Source organism: Tenrec ecaudatus, chromosome 13 (assembly GCF_050624435.1).
Source record: "Tenrec ecaudatus isolate mTenEca1 chromosome 13, mTenEca1.hap1, whole genome shotgun sequence".
Classification (NCBI taxonomy): Eukaryota; Metazoa; Chordata; class Mammalia; order Afrosoricida; family Tenrecidae; genus Tenrec; species Tenrec ecaudatus.
Window position 1 is genome coordinate 63,856,973 of NC_134542.1, and position 21,709 is coordinate 63,878,681.

Genomic DNA, 21,709 nt, shown 5'->3' on the forward strand with positions numbered 1-21,709 from the left:
GGGCTTTCTCAGTCTTCCTCATGCCCACAGAGCTTTTGAGTGCCTCAACTTCCCAAAGAAACTCTCTCTCCAGCTCCTCCTTCCAGTATTTTTGGACCTATATATGTCCTTATTACACCCCACCTGGCTTCAGTTACAGCCTCAGGTTGTTGCCTGCTGCCCCTCAGCCCTGTATGACCTTGGAGATAGGCCAACTCGAGACCAGCACTGCTTCACTCCTTTCATCAGCCCCAGACAGATTAGAAAACACACTCTGCACACATGCACGAGCAAAGCGTGCTCTGCTCCATCTACAACCAAGAACGGGGTCCCTCTCTGGAAGGGCGGCCATGCGGAAAGGGTAGGGTGCAGGTGGTAAAATTCTCAAGTTTTCCTACTAGTGAGATACCAACTTTCCCTTGACTCAGTCTCACTTCGTTTTTGTAGCTGTTTGACTGTTTCTAGAGTTTTGACCACAGTGGTTCTGCCACTTGCTGTTTGGCATATCTTGTGGGAATTTAGGAATATGCCGTTGTTATGATGAGCCATCTTACTCCAGATTCGTTGACACTGAAAAGCTGACTGGTAGTTGTGAGAGCATAGGGGAAAATTGTCAAATGTAGGGTTGGCTTTTTTGTTCTTGTTTATTTTAACTGGAAAATTCTTGCAATCTTTGTCCATACGTCTTTTTTCTTGGGCTGGTAAGAATATGCGAAGAAGAAGCTTCTGATCGTCTTTTAGGTAGGGTATCATTCTTCTGGTAGTAAGACGGAGATGAGAGGGAGAAGTCTTAGCTTTCACAATTTGAAAACTTTCGTTTTGTTTTCACAAGAGTACCTCAGCTTCCAGTCACGGTGGTGCTCCGAGGTCTGGCTCTGCCTGTCTCACACTGTCCAGAGAGCAGAGTCAAAAGGGAGATCACATGATAAGGTGTTAAATTTTAACCAAACTACATCTTCCGTCATCCATTTTCCAATGCACGCTGCATGATAGCAAGGCTGTTCACACAGCTGGTCTATGGTCAGAGCGTGCTCACTAGAGGACTGATCTACATGTATTTCCCCTTCACCTTTTTAAAAGACTGAAACAACTTTTAACTGGGTCAAAAAGGGAGCTCAAAAAAGATTTTACATTTTAACCAAACTGTATCTACCATAATCATCTCTACAATGCTCTCTGTCAGATAACAAGCTATTCACATCCCTTGACTGCGGTCAGAGGGGTCTCATGGGGGGCTTAATCCATGTGTGGAACCTGCAAATGGATTTGGGGCTTTCACTGTCGTCCAGATACTTATGCAAACCGCGTTTCACAATTGAAGCTCTACTCCCTCTTTTGGATTTGGGCTATATTATTTACAATCCTCGGATCACACAACCTGATGTGCTCTTTCCAACATAGACTTATTTGATGCCTCACTTACAAAGAGAACAAGAGCTAAGAAAGGCGAGGCTCGCTGAGCCATTTATCTCTCTGCCCTTCAATTAATCCCACATGTGTTCATCGGCCAGGTTGGCACAATAAAGCTTAACTGTCACAATAATACATTTAGTGAACTTTAGTTTCGTAGCTTCTAAATTATTTACTCTGCCAATCAAATATCATGGGCTGAATAAATCTAATACTTTCACCCATTTTAACACCCCGAATTATGTAACAAGCTAGAACAAGGCACAGTCCGAATGAACTTTTATCTGGCGAAAACAGGAAAAAGTTCATAGAATCTACATGAGTTCATTTAAAATATCTAACCAATGCATCCTCACAGTTTTGTCTCTGCTCCTCCCAGAGGTATGCTTACACAAACTTATGAGATACTTGTATATCATCTTTAGCTTTGCTTCTTTGACTTTGGTAAACAACACACAAATATGTATGAATGAGAAATAAAACTGTTTGGATGTATTGATTGCTGGAAACGCTTCTAACATTTTATTGTTACTTTAGACAAGAGTGTTGTATATGTTTTATTTTCTGTTTATTAACATAAAACATCTGTTTAGCACTTGCCTTTGAAGAGATCATTTTGAATACTTTACTCTCAGATCATAGCTAATTCTTGGGTTTTCTTTAAAGTTAAATAAAATTCCAAAGCCTTATTCATTTTACATATTTTCATTATTTTGAATTTCTAGAAAGAATTTCTTTCTTTTTTATCACTTTTTAAAAATAGTTTTATTAGGGGCTCATACAACTCTTATCACAATCTGTGCATACATCAATTGTGTAAAGCACATCTGTACATTCATTGCCCTCATCATTCTCAAAACATTTGCTCTCCACTTTAACCCCTGGCATCAGGTCCTCATTTGTTCCCATTCCAACCTGCTCTCCCCACCCCATGAGCCCTTGGTAATTTATAAATTATTATTTTGTCATATCTTGCCCTGTCTGGCGTCTCCCTTCACCCACTTTTCTGTTGTTCGTCCCCAGGGAGGAAGTCACATGTAGATCCTTGTAATTGGTTCCCTCTTTCCAACGCACTCTCCCTCTACCCTCCCAGTATCACCACTCACATCACTGGTCCTGAAGGGATCATCTGCCCTGGATTCCCTGTGTTTCCAGTTCCTGTCGGTACCAGTGTATATCCTCTGGTCTAGCCAGGCTTGTAAGGTGGAATTCGGATTATGATAGTTGGAGGGTGGGAGGGGAGGAAGCATTTAGAAACTAGAGGAAAGTTGTATTTTTCATCGTTGCTACACCGCACCTTGACTGGCTTGTCTCCTCCCCTTGACCTTCTGTAAGGGGATGTCCAGTGGCCGACAACTGGGCTTTGGGTCTCCACTCTGCACCCCCCCCCTCATTCACGATGATATGATTTTTTTGTTCTAATGATGCCTAATACCTGATCCCTTTGACATCTCATGATCACACAGGCTGGTGTGCTTCTTCCATGTGGGCTTTGTTGCTTCTGAGCTAGATGGCCGCTTGTTTACCTTCAAGCCTTTAGGATCCCAGACGCTATACCTTTTGATAGCCGGGCACCATCAGCTTTCTTCACCACATTTGTTTATGCACCCGTTTGTCCCAGTGATCATACCATGGAGGTGAGCACACAATGATATGATTTTTTGTTCTTTGATGCCAGATTTTCTTATGAGTTCAATTTACTTGCTAAGAAAAAAAGGATGATATTAAATTAAAGGTTTATTTTTTAAAGTCCGATCTTAGAAATACATATTGTAAAACTCATCGAATTGTAACTGGGCACAGCATCAAACAACTGTTTAAAGGAGAGAGCAGACGTTCTTCTCCGAAGGCGGTGATTGTGTCCAACAGTAGCTGTTCAGGGCAAGTGACCAGGTCTCGCTCTGCTATATTTGTTCACTGCAGAGCCACTTTGTGGCAAGCTCCATCTTCCTGCACTCTCATCCAGCCGAGAGTTGAGCCTATGTAATTTCAAGCATGCTCACCAAGGAATGAGCAACTGTTGAAAAGCAACAGCAGGGGCAAATGACATAAATAGAAGCTGAAATGAAACCCTTTACCCGTTTTACTACCCGGTGCCCTCCCGAGTGGAGTGTGGTAGCTGTCCCTGACCTCCCTTATGCTCTTTCCCGCTTTAAGAATTAGTGTGTTTGTGCTTGCTTCGGCAGCACATATACTAAAATTGAAACGATACAGAGAAGATTAGCATGGCCCCTGCGCAAGGATGACACGCAAATTTCTTGAAGTGTTCCATATTTTAAAAAAGAAGAAAGAATTAGTGTGTTTACTGACCTTTCTCCTTCGGAGGCAGAGAGACCTAACCCCCAGAGTCCCGCGGGATGAGCCCTCCCATGTCGGTTGCATCCTCCTTCTGTTAAACCAAGCAGTGTCATTGTAGTTTTTGGACATCCAGAAGAAAAATTCTCTAGGAGAATTCCTTGATTTTGTTGACTACAAAATAAACTTAATGCACAGATGTTGCTTCACTGGCAGTGTTTGTTGCCAGTTATCTGCCCAACTGTCTTCAGTGCACATTTATCCAATATATATGTTTTATTTTTACTTGCTATTTGGCTGTCCATTCTGTCTTTGCAGAAGCTTCAAGCTATCAGAGAAGTAAGAAAATCTTACTGCACAGTTAGTTTTGATTTAAATTAAAAACAAAGAACTGACCTACTGACACTGAGTTGATTCTGACTCATCAGGATCCTAGATAGATTTTCTGGGCCTGTAAACCTTTACCAGAGCAAATAGCCTCTTCTTCCTCCCACAGCGCAGTCGGTAGGCTTGAACCACTCACCTTGTGGTTACCAGTTCAATGTTGACCTGACAGCAGCACCAAGGCTCATTTTGACTTAAAGAGTCTGAGTTAATTATCACAACCATGTGGGGTAGGTGGAGTTACTCCTGGTTTCTGACTGTAGCATTGGAAAAATGGTTTTCCCAAGTCATCCTGGTTGGAAGTGGCAGGTTCAGGAATTTAAATTTGGCTCTGCCTGAGGCCACAGCCCGAGGTTTCTGTACAGTCTCACACCTGTCTGCCCCTTGCCTATTTCAAGACCTTAAGGGTGCTTTTGTATTTAGACTTAAGAAGCAGTTGTGCAATTTTATATAAGCTTATGCAATCTTAGGTATACACTCTTTAGCTCATGAAGCAAATTCATTTCTTGTTTCCTTAGTGTGATGGACAAATCGTTTGTACTTAGCTTTTATAAATCACTTTAAGAAAATCTAAACTTTTGGATATATCACAACAAGATTATATACATCTATATAATAATTAGTCTGAGAACCTTATCTAAAGCTGAAGTTTTAAAAATTCATCGTTTCGGGCTTTTGTGTTGTTTCAGGCTATGTTTTGTTTTGCCTTCCCAGTCGGGTGACTAGGGGGCGAGACGCTTTATTGTGAGCAACCTCATACCTAACTGAATGGCTTGTTGTCCTCTTACAGGTTTGTTGAACAAGTGACAATCCATACTTTGTAAACTGTTATGAGGACGGATGCTCTTTGCCTACATTTCAGATGTCTCCTTTTCTTCCTACTTAGACTAGACACAATTTTCTCCCCTTTGTCTGAAGATGTCTGTCTTCTTTCTCTGCTTCTGCTCCCACAAAGTCCAACAACCTGTGCCGTTCAGATTGAGCAAAGGGAGAAGTCTCTGCCATGCTGGGATGTGGTACGGCTCTCGAGGCAACCACCCAAGTCAGAGAGCTGTAGCGCAGTCGGTAAATCCTGCATTTGAATTATCATTCTAAAATGCAAATTCATTTTCACGTCCTTTGAGGTTATGTTTTAATCAAATCCATATCGTGAGTGATTTTAGTTGTTGGATCCACCGTGGTCATGTAGGGGTTTTGTGTTGGGGTGCTAACCTCAGGGTCAGCGATTTGAAATCATCAGCCGCTCCATGGGAGAAAGATGAGGCTCCCTACTCCTGTAAAGAGTTATAGTCTTGGAAACTCATAGGGGCAACTCTACCCTGCCCTAAAGGGATAGGGTCTCTGAGTCAGAATCCATTCAATGGCAGTGAGGTTTTTGCGTTGGTTTGGTTTGGGATCTGATTTTTTAAGACTGGAAATTGGATTGGATTGGAAGAGTAGGGTTGAAGCGCATGCAGCCCGAGGAGGGATTGCAATCACAGATAGTGTTTCTGAAGTCAGCAGTTTGAAAAAGGGAAAAGGAAAATTCTCTTTGTCCAGGACCATAGAGGTTGACACCCATCTCCTTGGATGGCTAGGTGGTAGCTCCTATTTAAATCCTAGGAAGTCTAACCTTAGGGTTCTGTCTTTCAGACAAGCCATCCTCACCCCAGCTGATGCCTGTGGCACCCCCTGCCCTTTAGATCCAATGCTCCCCATGCTTCTTGTATTTCAGAAGTCAGCTAAGTGAAAAATGCCTGACTCATGGCTTGCAGTGATGTTCCCATAAGTTGGTTCAGATTCATAGAAACAGGGACTTAAAGCTGTACTTTCTCCGAGAGCAGACCACCAGTTCTTTTCTCCGCTGGAACCAATGATAGAGTCAACCCCCCGGGCTTTCAGTTAGCTGTCAAATCCTTAGCCATTGCACTGCCAGGGCTCATGGACACTGTTGCCTCCTTTTAAAAGTCCCACGCCCATTGTGGACGTTTTCATCAGAAGATCAGAAGCCCTGGCAAGAATCAAATGATCTGAATGTCCTTTGAATTGCTTCAGAATATAAAAGAACTTGATACACAGTGAGGTTGGTTTATTATGTGTCATTCTTAGAAAATCCCTTATAAAGTTACTTTCCACATTTATTTGCAGAGAGCAGGTAACACACATGAGCAAAGAGAGGCATCATTGAAGCAGTCTTGTGAGCTAAAAACTGGTGTTTGCCTTCGGTGTTGACATTTTACCTTCCTGATTTTGTAGACTTACACTGTCATGAAATTTGACTTGGGAGAAATACAAAGAGCCTTCAGAAAGCTGGTGGGGAAATGCCATTATCTATTCACCCCGTTTCCCTCTTTGAGCTCCCTTGGAAGTGTTTACCATTGGGTGAAAAACGAGAGTGGGAGGTGAAATTATTAGATGGATAAATCACTTGCGTGTAAGTCAAAATTTGATTGCTTCTAAAGAACTGAGATGGCAATGCTTGCGTTTTAGAAGGAAAGCCAGCACAGAGTGTGCTGGATTCTAGATGAAATAATGATTTATGTCTAATTTAAGCCACTGAAACAGAAGTAACTCAGACTGTTCTTTTTGTTTGTTTGTGTCCTTTTTAAAGGTTATATTAACAAATGAAATAATAAGAAAAGGTCCAATTCCTACCCTTTGAATAGAACTTAGTGATACTGGCTCCTTTAAAAATACTTTGCTTAACAAGCCATTACCTTTTAATAAAAAGTTCTTATTTCAGCATTTTAATTCCCCTGTGTTGTAAATAAAAGGAGCTCTGGTGGTGTAGTGGTTACTCATTGGGCAGCTAACTACAAGGTCAGCATTTCAAAACCACTAGCAGCTCCGAGGGAGAGAGACAGGGCTTTCTAGTTACAGCCCCGGACACCCACAGAGGCAGTTCTACTCTGCCTTATAGGGTCGCCATGAGTTGTAATCGACTCCAAGGCATTGCGTTTGGGTCTGAGTTTTGGTGTATGTGTTCGGCAGGGTTCTCTAGAGAAACAGAACCAGGACACTTACGATTATATAGGAATAGGTTTATACATTGAGAAGGAATATAATGGCTAATTAGTCCACACAGCAGTACAGAGGGCTCAGATTAACTCACTCTCGTGGAAAAGTTAATATACAGAAGGTCCTTCAACTCACAGGGAAGCAGACAGTGGAGTCTACCCTCAGGCAAGACAGGCAGAGTCAGCCCGCAGGCAGCAGACAGCAGGGTGGGCAGCAACGGTGAGTAGTGCAGGACCTTAGTGAAGCAGGCTCTGATGGGGGTCTTGAGCTCTAGCAGCGTGCACACAGTGACACGATCCACCAGCTTGGCAAAGCAGGTCTCAAAGGAGCTTCAAGCTCTAGCAATGCAAGGCAACACAATCCATGGGTTGGCTTGGCCCACAGGTATTGCAGCACACAATGGAGGCAAACCAGCTCAAGCAGCAGCATGGCTGGTCCCCATCACCAGGGAGAAAGAGAGAAGGGATGCCGGGCCTGCAAAGCATTTTTCTTGGTTGTTATCCAATCAAGTTATCACCTGATTAAACTCCGCCCATCTGTTCCTGTGAAGGCCTAGTTGGCATGGTAAACCTAACTATCACAGTGTTGTGTGGATTTTTAAGACATGGCACATGCACTTTGTAGGGAAGAAACGGAACGTCTCCTTTCTGATGCATGTAGGTTTGTCCTAGGCTCACCTGGGTTCACCTCCAGATGCTCATGATACTGGCAGTCCTTGTGCCGCTTCGTGTCAGCTTTTGTGGCGTGTTGCGCACTTTGATCCCTGTATCTTTTTGCAGGGACGGTGATGCTATAGCCATGCCCACATGGATCCCTCTCTGAGGTTTCCTGTAGGAAGGAAGCACAATACCGAAATGATCGTAGAAGTCACTCATTCCTCTCTAGTTGTTAAAGCATGACCTGAAACCAACAACAGACTTCCTAGAGTCTGATTACCGATGGCTTATGTGCCCTGTTGGGTGAAACAGTTCTCACTGACACTTAGTAAGCAGACAGAGGAGGGTGACTGGCTCGAAGGAAAGAGCCAGTCCTTGGCCCATGACCAGAAATCGCAAGATTGTATCTCTGTGCTGCCCTGCCCAAAGGGCTCAGGGTTTGAATTTGCCTCAACTTTGCTCTGTGGCTGGCACCACTCTCAGGTGAACTCTAAATGCAGCATTCCCACCGAACACTATGAACATTGGGTCTGAAGTACATGATGATCTTTCTCAGTCTGCTTGCAATTAAAAAAATGAAAGATGTCCTTATGGAAATATCGTATATCATGAAGTTGACCTATTGAATACAAAATGTGTTTGAATAGAACATGAGGTCTATACCCCTCCCTCTCTTCCCCGTACAGGCGTGATGAAGTGGCATCCAAGGACAAATCAGAGCAATGTTTTCCTTCTAGGACAGGCGCGCACCTGCCTCCTGCGTTACCTCCCTGGCGGCTGCGAGTTCATTCTTGATGTTCCAAAGCCTGCTCTTTTGTTTTTCAGATGATTCGCAGAGATTACCCACAGCCCATTGAAGCAAACAAAGAAGACACACACAAGCCCATAGTCTTAAGATGTTTTTTTCTCTTTTTTGCAGAAAGAATTCGCTTGCTAACTTTCCTTAAACACGTCTTTCCCATTTCGTTGAGGCAGATTCGGAAGTCAAACCAGGAACTTCAGGCTCTACTACGATGGGAAGCACTTTGTTGGGGAGAAGCGCTTTGAGTCCGTCCACGATCTGGTGACTGATGGACTGATTACCCTCTACATTGAAACCAAGGCAGCAGAATACATTGCCAAGATGACGATAAACCCAATTTATGAGCACATAGGATACACAACGTTAACCCGGGAGCCAGCATGCAAAAAACACATGCCAGTCCTGAAAGAGACACGGGATGAGGAAAATTCCACGGGCCAGGATGGGGTATCAGAAAAAAGGGTAAGCTACCTTGAAACCACGCTTTGATTGCCCGCAATATTTTCAGACGAGGTTGATTGCCCCGTAGAGTTCTAAAGGATGATGTGCCTTTTTTTTTTTTTTGCTTAATGTCTAGTTTCTGTGAGGTGACCCTGACATATATTTGATTCTTCTTTGGGCAAAAGAGGTCAGCTTTGCGGGGGGTTGTTGCTGTTTTCTGAAGTCCAGATTATGTTCCTTGCTCTTTTGTCAGTGTCACAGTTTTAAAAGTATGGGGGCATCATGGCCCCCAGTTAAAACACCCAGGGGTCTTGGTCAGCAGCATAACATGTGCTCAAGAGAAGATGACTACTCTCCTTTCGTTATCAAATTCTGTTTCCTTTTTCCAACGGCCTCACTTTAATTCGGGCATGCCTCAGGGTAACACCAGACATTTTCATTCTCCGGCATTAAGATGATTTTACTTACGATTATTCCTGATCTTCACCATCCATTACCACCCCCAGAAAAGAGTGAGGACATTTCTGATGTTTCATTGTGTCGTACTGTGTTGGGGGGATTTTATGTGCTCATTTTGAAATGTGTTAATGCATTCATATATTTTCAAGGATCTTTGGTTAGTGGCCTAAGATTTGTAGAAGTACACACACACACACACACACATTAACTTTGGGTTCAATCACTAAATAAAATTGTATCCAAGGTCTCCCAATTCATCAGCAGAGTCAAATTTGGGCGATCTTGTTTCTCTGTGCTTATTATTACTTGTCCTCTGGTAATGCTAGTAGAGTTCCTTTGATGATGAAATTACATCATGAGTATCAAATGCAGTGACTCTCTTGGCCCATGGTAGCGCTCAATATGAGTTTGGTGATCATGTTATTTTAACCCACCATACTACCTCAGAGCATCCTAGAATATTCCAATCATCCTGAAGTGTTTGAATATAAAACGGAAAGTTATAATGTTCATTGTTCAACCCAGATTGGAGTTTCTGGCAGATCTTACTTAGAGCAGCATTTTGTGGCTGGGGGTGGGGTGGGGTCAAATCAGCATTTTAAATTACCGACTGTAGAAAATGTTTTTTCATATGCTGTGCTTAAATTTGTAGGGAGCTGCACTTCCTTTTTGGGAGTAGCCAGAATGCAAACGTCTAAATGCTGCTGTTCTTGTCACTCTGTACTCCCCATTTCCTCACTGTTCTGATGGCCCACACACGGCTCTTGACAGTCACGTTCATGCTTACATACTGATGTTACATGTAATGCTAGAACATTCACAGCCAGCACTTGTAAAACATTTTAAAATGTGCACAAATGATTCTTTCACTTTTCTAATGTGTTCTGTGTATGCTTTTCAACATCTGTGGACTGACTTAAGTATTTGACATTGAGCTAGTCGTTAACCTTCAAGGGATGCAGGTGACTGGGGTAGAGAATGCTTTGAGGACTCTCAACTTCAGGAAACACGTTTCCTGGAAGTTCTGGCAACATTACCTGTTGTATTAGTTGGATTCCCTTGTGCTAAGGGCCAGTGATGGGTACGGAGAGAGAAGTAGCTGGAATTTGGAAGTATCTCTCTGTAGCAGTGCATCATGTAAGACTCCTTTACAACATTACTATTTGCTGTAAACTGAATACAGGAGAAAAAAAGAACAAGGCTTTGACTCCCGTAAGGAGTTTTATTCCAGAAAATCCACAGGAGCAGTTCTACCCTGCCCGATACGGTTGCTGTGAGTCGACATCAACTTGATGGCAGTGAGTTTAGCTTGGGGTTTTGGTAAACTGCATGCATCTTAAATCTAGTTGACTAAAAATCTACTTACTCAAAAATAGGTTTATTTTATTTACAGGTGTCATCCAACAGGACAGGGATGATGACCTGTTCCACAGCTTGACTCATTGATTCCCTGTCACAGTGGATGACATTTGTAAGTAAAGATAACTTTGTTTAATTGATTTAAGCTATACCTACTGACACAAGTCTAGGTTAATAAATCTTTTACTGCATCCTGGGTAGCTAGCTAAACCTCTTCTCCATAATCTCCCACCTTAAAGCAAAACTTAACATACCGCAGTTAACAATTGCCATTGTTAAAAGGATACCAGTGTTAGAATTTGATTCTGCTTCTAAGACACAGTTAATTTTATGTGTTACCTTGGGCAAACTGCTACACTTCTTGAACCTGCACTGTTCTACCTTGAGCAGGAGGGCTTTGGATGAGATCATAGATTCCCAAACTTACCTGGCCCACCACCCCTTTTTAAAGGAAAATCAAAGTTACTCAGTGCCCCTGCACAATTACAAAACATCTGTACTGTAGTCCATGAGCCAGGATAAAGTGTAGGTATCTGTTTTTGCAGCCTCCCCAAATCGTGTCTCCCAGGACTAGTTGATCTCCAAGGTGTCTTGCTAAAAAATCAAGTTGCTCTGTTTTCTTTTAAGCCTGTTTGTTGTTTTTTAGGCCTTCCCAGCTTCCTTAACAACCTAGTGTGCATTGTGGCTTTCCAGGAATACCCCCCCAACTTAATCACAACTCGCTCCTGCCACTTTTAAGACCAGTTAGGAAAAATAATGTGTCATGAAACCTGCTTTGGAAGATCTGGAAACAGATGATCTTGTCAAACCTTTCCTTGTTCTAAAATTGTAGAGCGAGAATTCCAGGTGTGTTATTTGCAGACCTTCAGGCGTAAGTTGCACACCTGCGTGTTGGTGGCTGGTTGGCAGCATGCTTTTTATGGCCAGACAGGTGATTTGCCACCGAGGGTGGGCCCAGCACATGCTTAGCTGCCCCTCAGAAAGGTGGAGGCCTCCTGTGAGGGAATCCACCCCCCAAAATGGTTGTAACTCTGTTTTTCTGAAATACCAATGGGAAGCCATAGGGAACCAGCAAACAAACCCAAGGAGACATCCCACATGAACTTGCAGCTGATGAGAAGCTGACATCTTCTCTTCTAAAATGGCTTGACTTTGACCGTTCAGACCGTGAAAAATCCCAACTTCCAATTTGTTTATTAACATAAATAAATTTGTTTGCCGTTTGAGCTTTTTTTTTTTTTTTAACCTTTTGCTGGGAGCTCTTGAAGACACTGTTACAATCTGTTATCCCATTAGGTGGAGCGAAGTGGCACAATTGTTGCCGTCCTCATTGTCAGTATATTTCCTATCTTCTTGAACTCCTTGATACTGGCTCCCCTTCATCCTCTCCCTTCCTACCCAGCCACCCCCTGAAACCTTAATAGATCAAATATTATTATTGGGGTTTTTTTTGCCATAACTTACACCACCCCATGTATCCATTCGCCTAACGCTGATGCTCGTTCCCTTTGAGTGGGTTGTTACAGTCATAGCTGTTGCTATCAGTTCCCTCTCCCCTTCCTGTACCCTCAGGGAGTCCTTAACAATTAATTATCCTACAACTTTTTAATTATTTACCCTACAACTACATGAATGGGCTTCAAGGGATGAAATAAAATGTCATGATCGTTTCATTGCATTTCCCACAAACTTCATACTGTAATAGTTTCTTGTGCCAAATAGTGAATGTAACACGTGTACTTCTAAATGATAACCTGACCAGTGGAAGAATGCAACACTGTTTTGTGATGATTTTCTTGGTGAATGATATGGTTTTAAATTCCAAGCAACCATCCTTTAGAAAATGTCCCACGTGACTGCTAATAATACAGACCCTTACATATAATGTATCGTTTATATTTCAAAAACTATGAGTTAGAACTCTGGGCCTTACTGGGGCCCTTTTCCTTCTAGGTTTGGTGGTATAATCTTTCAAACCTGCCTTCTAGGTCAGGGTGGCCTGTGACGGCAGGGATGTGCAAGTCACATCTGTTGGTTTTCTGGGACACTGCCAGGCTAAATCACCCATGTGTGTGATTTTATTTGATTCTTCCCCTGGTTAGGTGGAATGACAGCAGTATTTCCGTCTTGTGTCGTACACATTAGTCTCTAAGGACGTTCTTTTACATTTAATTTCCATTAAGAGACGTCTTCAGCTATCACCAGACTGCTTATCTTTTGAAAAGTCTTGTGAAATTTGAAGTTGACACGTAGTTGGGGACCTGTCAAGAGCCACCACCACTCCTGGCATTCCTCGGGTACCTCTTCAAAGGCGAGCAGCCCTCGCCTCCTGGAACTGGAAAGGGGCGTGAACAGTCGGCCGCTCAAGGAAGCACCACGCTGACCGCAAGTCGATGCTGACTCGTCATGGCCATCTCCAAGAAAAAAAAACGATTCTAAGTGTTTTCAGTTGCACACACACGCACGCATGCACGCACGCACGCACACACACACACACATTCTTTGTAACCAAATAAGCTCAATGTGGATAAAAGGAAGTACCCAGAGTTTTCGCCCGAAGCCGTCAAAAGAATGCTGTTGATTTCCTGACTTCCCGCCTTCTCGGTTTGGGGATGTGCCCAAACTGTGCCCATCTTCCCTTTTCCACTCACTTCCTGTCCCCACTTTCCCCGAAACCCCTTTCCTGCCCAAATCTGTTAAGCTTGTTGACGGATAAAATAGAGAACTGCCGAATGTGTGCAGGGTCACTGCGTTGCGTTAAGAAGCCCATTTAGTCGCATGTGACGAAGATTACAATTTGCACACAGACCTCTGTGAGTGGATTATCCTTCTTAATTAATCAAGTAAAGGTTTTTGGGTTGTTGTTTTTTTTTTCAAAGGCCTTAATGGCCAGTGTATCTACAAGGTGTAAAAAAGTCATGAATGTGTTGTCAGACCTTGTCTGGCTTCACAAGAGGGAACCAGAATGGAAACTGAATATTAATCTAGAGCTGATTTGTACCAGGCAGGGGCTCACACATGTCTCCCTGCTCCAACTTTCTTCACAAATTCTGGCACCAACTGTCCAGCCCAAGGCACACTTCGTCCCTGCCAGGTCCATTACGTTATTACAGTGGCCACACAGAGGTGACAGGCAGCAGTTCCAGGGGTTCACTAGGGAAATTAACAGGCTACAATTTAGGGTCAGAAAGGTTCGGGATGCAGTTCTTTAGTCCAATAGCCTTTTCTTTACTGTGCCCAGGGCAGGCCTCTCTTGGGGCCTCGGCCCCTTCTCCCCATGGCCTGTCCTCTGCCCTGCTATGACAGTGTTACAGAGCTCTTTTTGCACTTCCATGTAATGCCCAAGGACACTACACTCCGTCATAAGCCTCAACCATGTAATGCCCAAGGACACTGCACTCATCATAAGCCTCAACCATGTAATGCCCAAAGACACTACACTCCGTCACAAGCCTCACTCGGTTCTAGTTCGGTGAAGCAGAACTCCTAGCTTCCTTGGTTCTGTGTGGGGAGACCACCCCACTTTTCAGGCCAGCCTCTCGCCCCGGGGCACCCAGCTTGACTTGCCCGGTGGACTGGGAAACTCATCCCTGTCTGGTGCTTTGGCTCCTGGTTCTGCTGCTGCTGCTCCTGTGGTGCCACAGCCTCCTGCCTCCTGGATCTTCAAGGTTCAGCAAGCTCAGGTCTTGGAGTCCAAAGGGTACACTCCACTTCGCTCTTCCTTGCGGACAGGGAGCAGCCCCCTCCTGTTTCTAAAACGGCTCATTGTATACCTGGCAGGATGGCAAAAATGACCAACCACCGCTTCGGCATTCCAAATTTTTGTAATCACACTTACCCTTGTTGTCAGTTACTTACTACTTCATCGGACAATCTACCAGCAAATTCTCCCCCATTCTCTGTCTCAGACTCAGCAAGAAAACGTTTCATGGGAGTTACAAAGACTCATATTAAGTAATTCACTGCACTGTAAAGGGTTAAGCCAAAAATTATTTTTTGCTACAAAACCCTAGGCTCCTTTACGATGCCAAAAGATCAGACTGTGAAGCTGTTGTTTCTTGACATCTCCATCTAATTCTATAAGCTTCTGTAGGCAGCGTTTCCTCTTTTTAGCCCTTCCCCAGAGGGCCCTGCGTGCTCTGACTTACACCCTGTCCAAAGGGCAGTTTGAGTGTCCCCAAGGGACTCAACCTGTGTTCCTTTTCCATGTTCCCTGAGTGTGGGCAACAAAAAGACGTCTGAAGGGACACAATCAGGGGAGATGGGATACGATTCCCTAGTGAGATGTCCCTGTCAGGCCTTGGCACCCTTGACAGAGATTTCAAAGGGGAGAACCTTCCTCAGCACGACTTTCCTGGCATGTTGCTCACCAGTGTACTCTCCATGTCCATAACACTCTTTGCTAATAAGCCCCTGGAATGGTCCTGCGTCCTTTGATAAAATCTATCGAGTCTCCCTTTGGTATGCCAACAGGCAGTCACCATAACCTCCTGAGCTAAATAAATGTTGCCTATATGTTATTAGCTCGGCCAAGTCCAAGCCTATAATAGAATTCAACCCCGAGCAAGCATAGTACTTCGACGTGATTTAATATCGTACACATATTCCCCTTTTATGTCTTTATCTGTTTCTAAGTCGCAAAATCCTTAGAATGCCCTGTGAGCAAGGGAGGACATTGCCCCTAGGTAGAACTCGTCAGGTTCACAAAAGCGTCTTCATAAGAAGAAACAATCTATGCGTGTGGTGGTGGCCATCCCTCCAGGGACAGTGGAGTGACACATCCCTGAGCTTGCGGCCCTCAGTCTGTCATCTAATGGTGCTGGGGCCCTCAATCCCCCACCAGAGAACCCCACGTTTTAATGATGACAGAAGACGCATCTGGAGCCCAGGAAGTCATCGGTGTGAATCTCCCCATCCTTTCATCCTGTCGCCCACAGGAAGGATGAGTCAGTGAAAGCCACTCGAGGGAACCAGATGGAAGGAGGAAGACGGCAGATAAACAGCAGTTCCTCAGTGCCAACAAGCCAGGCCCACAGAAAGCCAAATTGCCATTCCTCCCAGCCAGCTGCACGTTGGGAAGATGTCTTTATATGGGCCAATTGCACAAATAAAATAACTTTTAAATGACTGGGGTGGACTTGGGAAAGGAAGCTATGAGAAACTCGCTCACAACGGCCACTGCAGAGTCTTCGGCATGGTGTCCTGTAAGGAAGTCACCATTCAAGGCCAGTCTCCAGCCTCGTGACTGTGAAACAAAACCCCAGCTCCTCTGGTTTAAGGAGGGCAGGACCATTCTGGGGCCCCAAATAAGATGGAAGTATCGTAGACTGGCTTGGTGAGCGGTCCCAAGAGAACTGGACCTTGTTAGTGAATCGTTAGCACTGGCGTTACGCTGTGCTCAGAGTGGGCCATGTTCATGTCCCACTTGTCGTCCCAGCATATTTCCCTTTTTGGAATCACCTCTCTTCCCCGCCCCTCGTACCTGGACCTCATAGACACGCCCCCAAGCCTTTACCTATTCAGGTTCATCAAAACCGAATCCAGTGCCATAAATCGATTCTGACTCATAGCCATCCTGTAGGACGTGCTAGAACTGCCCAGTGGGTTTCTGAGATATAACACTTCCCAAGAGTATAGAAAGCTTGTCTTTCTCCCGTGAAGCAGCCAATGGGTTGACACTATGTCACCAGGGGGTCATTTCTGTGCCACTGCCATTCAGTTGATTCCTGTAGAAATCAACCCCCAGCAACCCTGTAGGACTGTGTCTTAGGATTTCTGCGACTGTAAACCTCTACAGGAGCACACGACCCCGTCTTTCTCCTGCAGAGCATAGCCGGGTTGGAATCTCCGGGGCCTTGCTGTTGGCAGCCCAGTGCTTACTTAACCCACGGTGCCACCAGCGCTCCTTTACTTGTGTTTACATGGCCTCACAAATTAATCCTCAGCTCTTCCTGGGCCCGCGCGGAGGACTACAGAGGGCCCCAAAGGCTCACACCTGAGCATTGTGTCACAGTGACTAGAGTCTTCCAGCACCAAACTGTGGGTGTGCAGCTGCTGCCAATCTCATCCTTGTGTGAATGTCTCCCTGCAAGGGTGCTGCTGCCGCCTCATTGCTATTGTGGTTTGTTCAGTAGCTTAAACGAATCGCCCCTTATCCTCTTCTATTACCTTAGCTTCTAAAACTATCCAGCGAAAGTTCACTAACTGCCATAGATTTGCTGATTACCAAATTTGTATGATTAAAATATTACATCTCCTGCAATGTAAATATTTCCCTTGGTGATTGTGACATTACTCCAGCTTGTACTCATTCCACAGCAATCTTATGTATTAAAAAAAAAATCACTGTTGCTGTGAGATTCCTCTCCAGAAACAAAAGGTTTTGAGTAAATTGCAAGTTGCCAAACACCTCCTGACGGTATTGGCACCTCTCCTCTTTTGCCCTCCAGGAGCCTGGCAGTGTGGCAGGCTCTGTGTTGAACTACTGACTGCAAGGGTAGCAGGTGGAACCTCCCAGCCGCGCCAGGGGAGAAAGATGACGTTGTTTGCTCCAGTACAGATTTAAAGTCTCAGAAACCCAAATGGCTAGTTCTATTCCGCCTGTCCCACAGGGTCACTATGGGAGAGAATGTACTTAGTGACAGTGAGGTTTTGTTTGTCTGTCTCCTTTCACTCTTTCAACGGACAGAATACCGATTCTGAGTGTAGTTTGCTTATTAACTTCTGACTGCATTTAGGGTGCCTCCCAAACTCATGGTAAGGAAATAAAACTATAGCTTCTTAGCCACTGAATAAACCCCGTTCTTCCTTGTAAATAGAGAAATGATAAGCTCCATATTTTTATGTTTCCAAATATTTTTTTAAGAAATCAACTTTATCGAAGTATAAGTTATGTACAGTTAAATGCACACCGAGTTGGGGAAGCAGAGAGAACATGCTATTTTATAATGTGTGTTGTTGATTCCAGAGGAGCCCTGGTGGCTCCATGGGTTGGTTGCCTATTAGGTTGCTAAGCACAAGGCTGGCAGTTTGAAACCACCAGTCACCGGGCAGGGGAAAGATGAGGCTTTCTGCTCCTCTGAAGACTTCATCTTGGAAGCCCACAGAAACAATCCCATCGGTTTGCTATGGGTTAGCATCATCGCTGTGGCAGATGAGTTTGGTTTCTGGTTTGGGTATTGACCTCTAGTAGCCCTGTTAGGTAAGCATTGAGCAGCTGCTGACCACAAGACCGGCGTTTCTAATCCAAAAGCTTCTCTGTGCGTCTGTAAAGAGTTACAGCCTCAGATCCGTATGTAGAGGTCGCTATGATTTGAAAAAGACTCAGTTTGGTTTTGGTTGGTTATTGACTCTATCGGACAAACCAAAAAACTCTTTGCAGGTGAATAAATGTATGTCTGTTTTATCATTTTAATCTCTCTATATTCCCTTCTTTGCAAATAATCATTAGCCAATCTCTTACTACAGTTGCAGAGCTCTGGTGGCATAGTGGTTATGAGTTGAAAGGTCTGCAGTTCGAAACCATCAGCCCTACCAAAGACGGGGCTTTCTACTCCCATGAGCAGTTACAGTCTCAGAAACGCACAGGGGAAGTTCTACCTGGTCCTGTGGGGTCGCTGTGAGTCAACATTGACTCTATGGAAGTGAGTTGTTTTTGTGACAGTTGACCCCCACAGGTTTCAAGCCCCCCTCTTAATCCTGGCTGGCTGGCTGGTCATTTTCTTGTTCACGAGGGATGGAAGGGTGAGGGGCTTGCCATTATGGAGAGACAAACTGCCCACAGGGATGGTTAGCACCCACAGCTTCTTGAGAAGCAGAAGATGCTCACAACACTTAAGCTCAGGGCAAGAGCCCCCGCGGGGAAGATGTCTGGATAAGTGGACCCCTTCAAATCCATGTGGTTCAAGGGTCAACTGTATATACAAAGGGCTTCAAAAAGTTCTCATTACAATGGGACTAAACAGCGATGCAATTTTCCCACAAACTTTGTGCAGTCCCTTCATATTGATTCTGTAACATTGCTATGATCTAGATACTTGCTGAGAGGTAAACACGGAAGCCACGGGCCTGTTTTACTGTTTTACATAACCTTATGAAAAAGAGAAAGCGAATCATCTCCATAGTTTAGTGGATGAAGACACTGGAGTAAGAAAAACCTCTTTTGCCAAGAGACCTGGCTTATTTTCGTGACTGGTCACAAGTGCTCTTTTTCCAGCCTGCTTTCTGTTAGCATCTGTATATTTATAATAAATTGTCTATAAATAATCTAAATAGAAATGCTTCTTCTGCCTAGTTCCAGTGAGGATTTTGGCTGGAGTACACTTAATAGACCTTTTAATAGAATTTTGTTTATTCTTGCAAAATATCTTCTGCCCTCCAAACAAAAGATTTGTGTCCAGAATATTTAGTGCTCTAAAAATCAAAATTTCTCTAGGGCTATGCATAACTAACCAAAAAACTGATATATATATATATATATTAACTTTGGGGTTAAGTTTAAAGCATATGTAATTTTTCTCACAAGAGTTTTATCACTGATGTATACAAACATTATTAGATTAAAAAGCTACTTCTGAATATATTTTTATGTAGATTCTTATATAATCATACCAGTATAGTCCCTAAATCACCAAGTTCTAACTTAGTAAAACATTGTGAAGGAAAAAGATTTCCTTAACATTTAGCCAAAGTGTGCACAGAGGAACGTAGCTGAAATAGTTGTTCATGCCAGAACTCTTGTTACCTCGTGGCACACATTCTAATTACTACGTATTTCAGTGGCTAGCTCCCTATACGAAACCTCACTACCACCTCATGGTGACCCTGCGAGGCAGGCACGCGACTGCACCTGTTCACAGGGGTAAGAAGCCCTTTCTCAGAGGAGGGACTGGTGGATTCAAACTGCCGCCCTTCCATGTCACAGCCCAGCACGAGAACCACTGCTCTGCCAGGACAGCTCACCTGATGAACGAAGAGGTAGATGCTTTTCTCGGTTTGTAGTTATTGTAAAGGGGGTTTCTCCACACACACACCCCTTACGCTTTAAAATGTCGTAGTGATAATTGGGTTGTAAATAAGTGTTTTTAATATGTTACTTTTAGTTTTATATAAAAACATTGCAGACTCCCCCTCTCCCCCCAAGTTTGTCGTTGTGTCTTCTTTCGGCTCACGGCGCGCCCTGTGTTAGAACAGAACTAGACTCACTAATGTCCCTTCGCGGCATCCGGGCACCAGCTCCGTTTGGGTTGCTTTGACCTGGCCACCTGTCCATTCTCTCTCTCCCTAGTAACTCACCCTTAATATTTGATCTGCTGTTAAGACTCATCAGAGAATTTCTGTAGCCCTGTCGTGCTGGGTCACAGCTGTGGTGTAGGCCACAGCAACTGGTTGAAATGCCATCTTTCTTCTGTTAATGTCCTCGTTTTGTTTTTAGCAAGTCATCACCGCGAAGACCCGCCGCACTCCTGCTATTTTTTTTTAATTCCCCATTTTATTGGGAGCTCTTACAGATGTCTTAACATTCCATAACTCTAATAGTTCGAGCACAATTGTACAATTGCGGCTGCAATCAGTTTCAGACATTTTCGCTCTTCTTGATAGCAGCTTCCCTGTAATACTCAGTATCTTAGACTCAAAAACTCACCATGGAATCAATGCCGACTCACAGCGACACTATAGGACAGGGTGGGACTGCCCCGCCTGTGAGTGTCTGAGATGGTAACCCCTGAAGGGAAGAGTAGAAAGGCTTGTCTTTCTCCTTCAGAGCAGCTGGTGGTTTCAAACTACTGACCTTGCAGTTAACAGCCCAGCGTGTAAGCACCACACCACTGTCGGGAAGCCAGCCCCGAACACATCATTACGGGTCCAGTAGGTGCAATTGTACAGCGATAATAAGTAAGGATTATAGTAAAGTCATAGAGAGCATGAGAGATAGAAGAGCTGTATTGAAATAAATGGAGTCAGACACGATTCATGGTAGCATGCTCACCTCAGCCCCGTTTGGTGGTCCACGTGAAGGGAGAGAGATATTTTAATGCTAGCCCAGGCTTTTTATCTCCTCTGGGGACATGCAAGCCCCCAAATTCCAGGTGAGGACATACATCACAGGAAGGGGCTGTGCTATAGGTAATACAGTAATGAGAGGGGGTGGTCTAGGGACATACACACAATAGGAAGAGGAGGGATTGGGGGTATACATGTGACAAGATGGGCGGATCCTAGGTTTAGGATGGCAGCTTAACCTTGACCTATTCCCTAGATCTCCATAGGAACCATTATCAGTAGGTGTAAACCCCACCTACTGGAACCAAATAGATGACTGCAGACGTCTATTGTCCTTAACAGCAGGGAGTGGGGCCCACTGCAGTCTGGCAACTAACTGATCGCCCTCAGGGAGGATGCCTGTGAGCATCTGACCCCCTCCCACACACCTCCAGGGCCCTAAACTCTTTCAGAGGACCTTCATTTATCACGTAAGATGTGCTGAAACTATTTGCTGAATTGAATTTCTTCCTCATTGCATTTTCTAAAGCCTTTTTTGGATTTTACTTGCATATTCTAACACACTTAAGAGCTCTGGGCAGCAGTTCAAAACCACCACCTACTCCAGAAACAAATGAGACCTTTTCCTCCTGTAGAGAGTTACAGTTTCAGAAACATAATGACCCTTATGACAGGGTAGAACTGATCCTGGGAGTTTTTGAAACTGTAAATGGATGACAGTGAAGTTGGTCCTGAGTTTTGGTTGTGTGCTAGCTTAAGGAACCCTGGTGGTCAGCAGTTTGAAGCAACTTTCTCCTCGGGAGAGGTGAAGCTTTCTACTCCGGTGAAGATGGACAATCTCAGAGACTCACAGGGACCATTCTCTGTGCTGCATGGTTGCTGTGAGTCAGAAATGACTTGATGGCAGAAGTTTGGGATGTGCTAT

General features: G+C 44.2%; 1 protein-coding gene and 1 non-coding gene across 3 annotated transcripts in view; both read left to right on the forward strand.

The window, feature by feature from the left end:
* The window catches only part of CHN1 (chimerin 1), a 215,165-nt gene that overhangs the window by 112,290 nt on the left and 81,166 nt on the right, over nt 1-21,709 (forward strand). Inside the window, exon 6 of one of the 2 annotated variants that reach the window (XM_075529496.1) lies at nt 8,697-8,985. In XM_075529496.1, the coding sequence (XP_075385611.1) occupies nt 8,697-8,985 (289 nt within the window). Of the gene's footprint in view, nt 1-8,696; nt 8,986-10,859; nt 10,895-21,709 lie in introns of those variants that run through there. The other variant, XM_075529497.1, reaches the window with a different exon arrangement.
* On the forward strand, nt 3,560-3,667 carry LOC142425073 (U6 spliceosomal RNA). Its single transcript, XR_012779449.1, has one exon. It is a non-coding gene; the product is annotated as a U6 spliceosomal RNA (small nuclear RNA).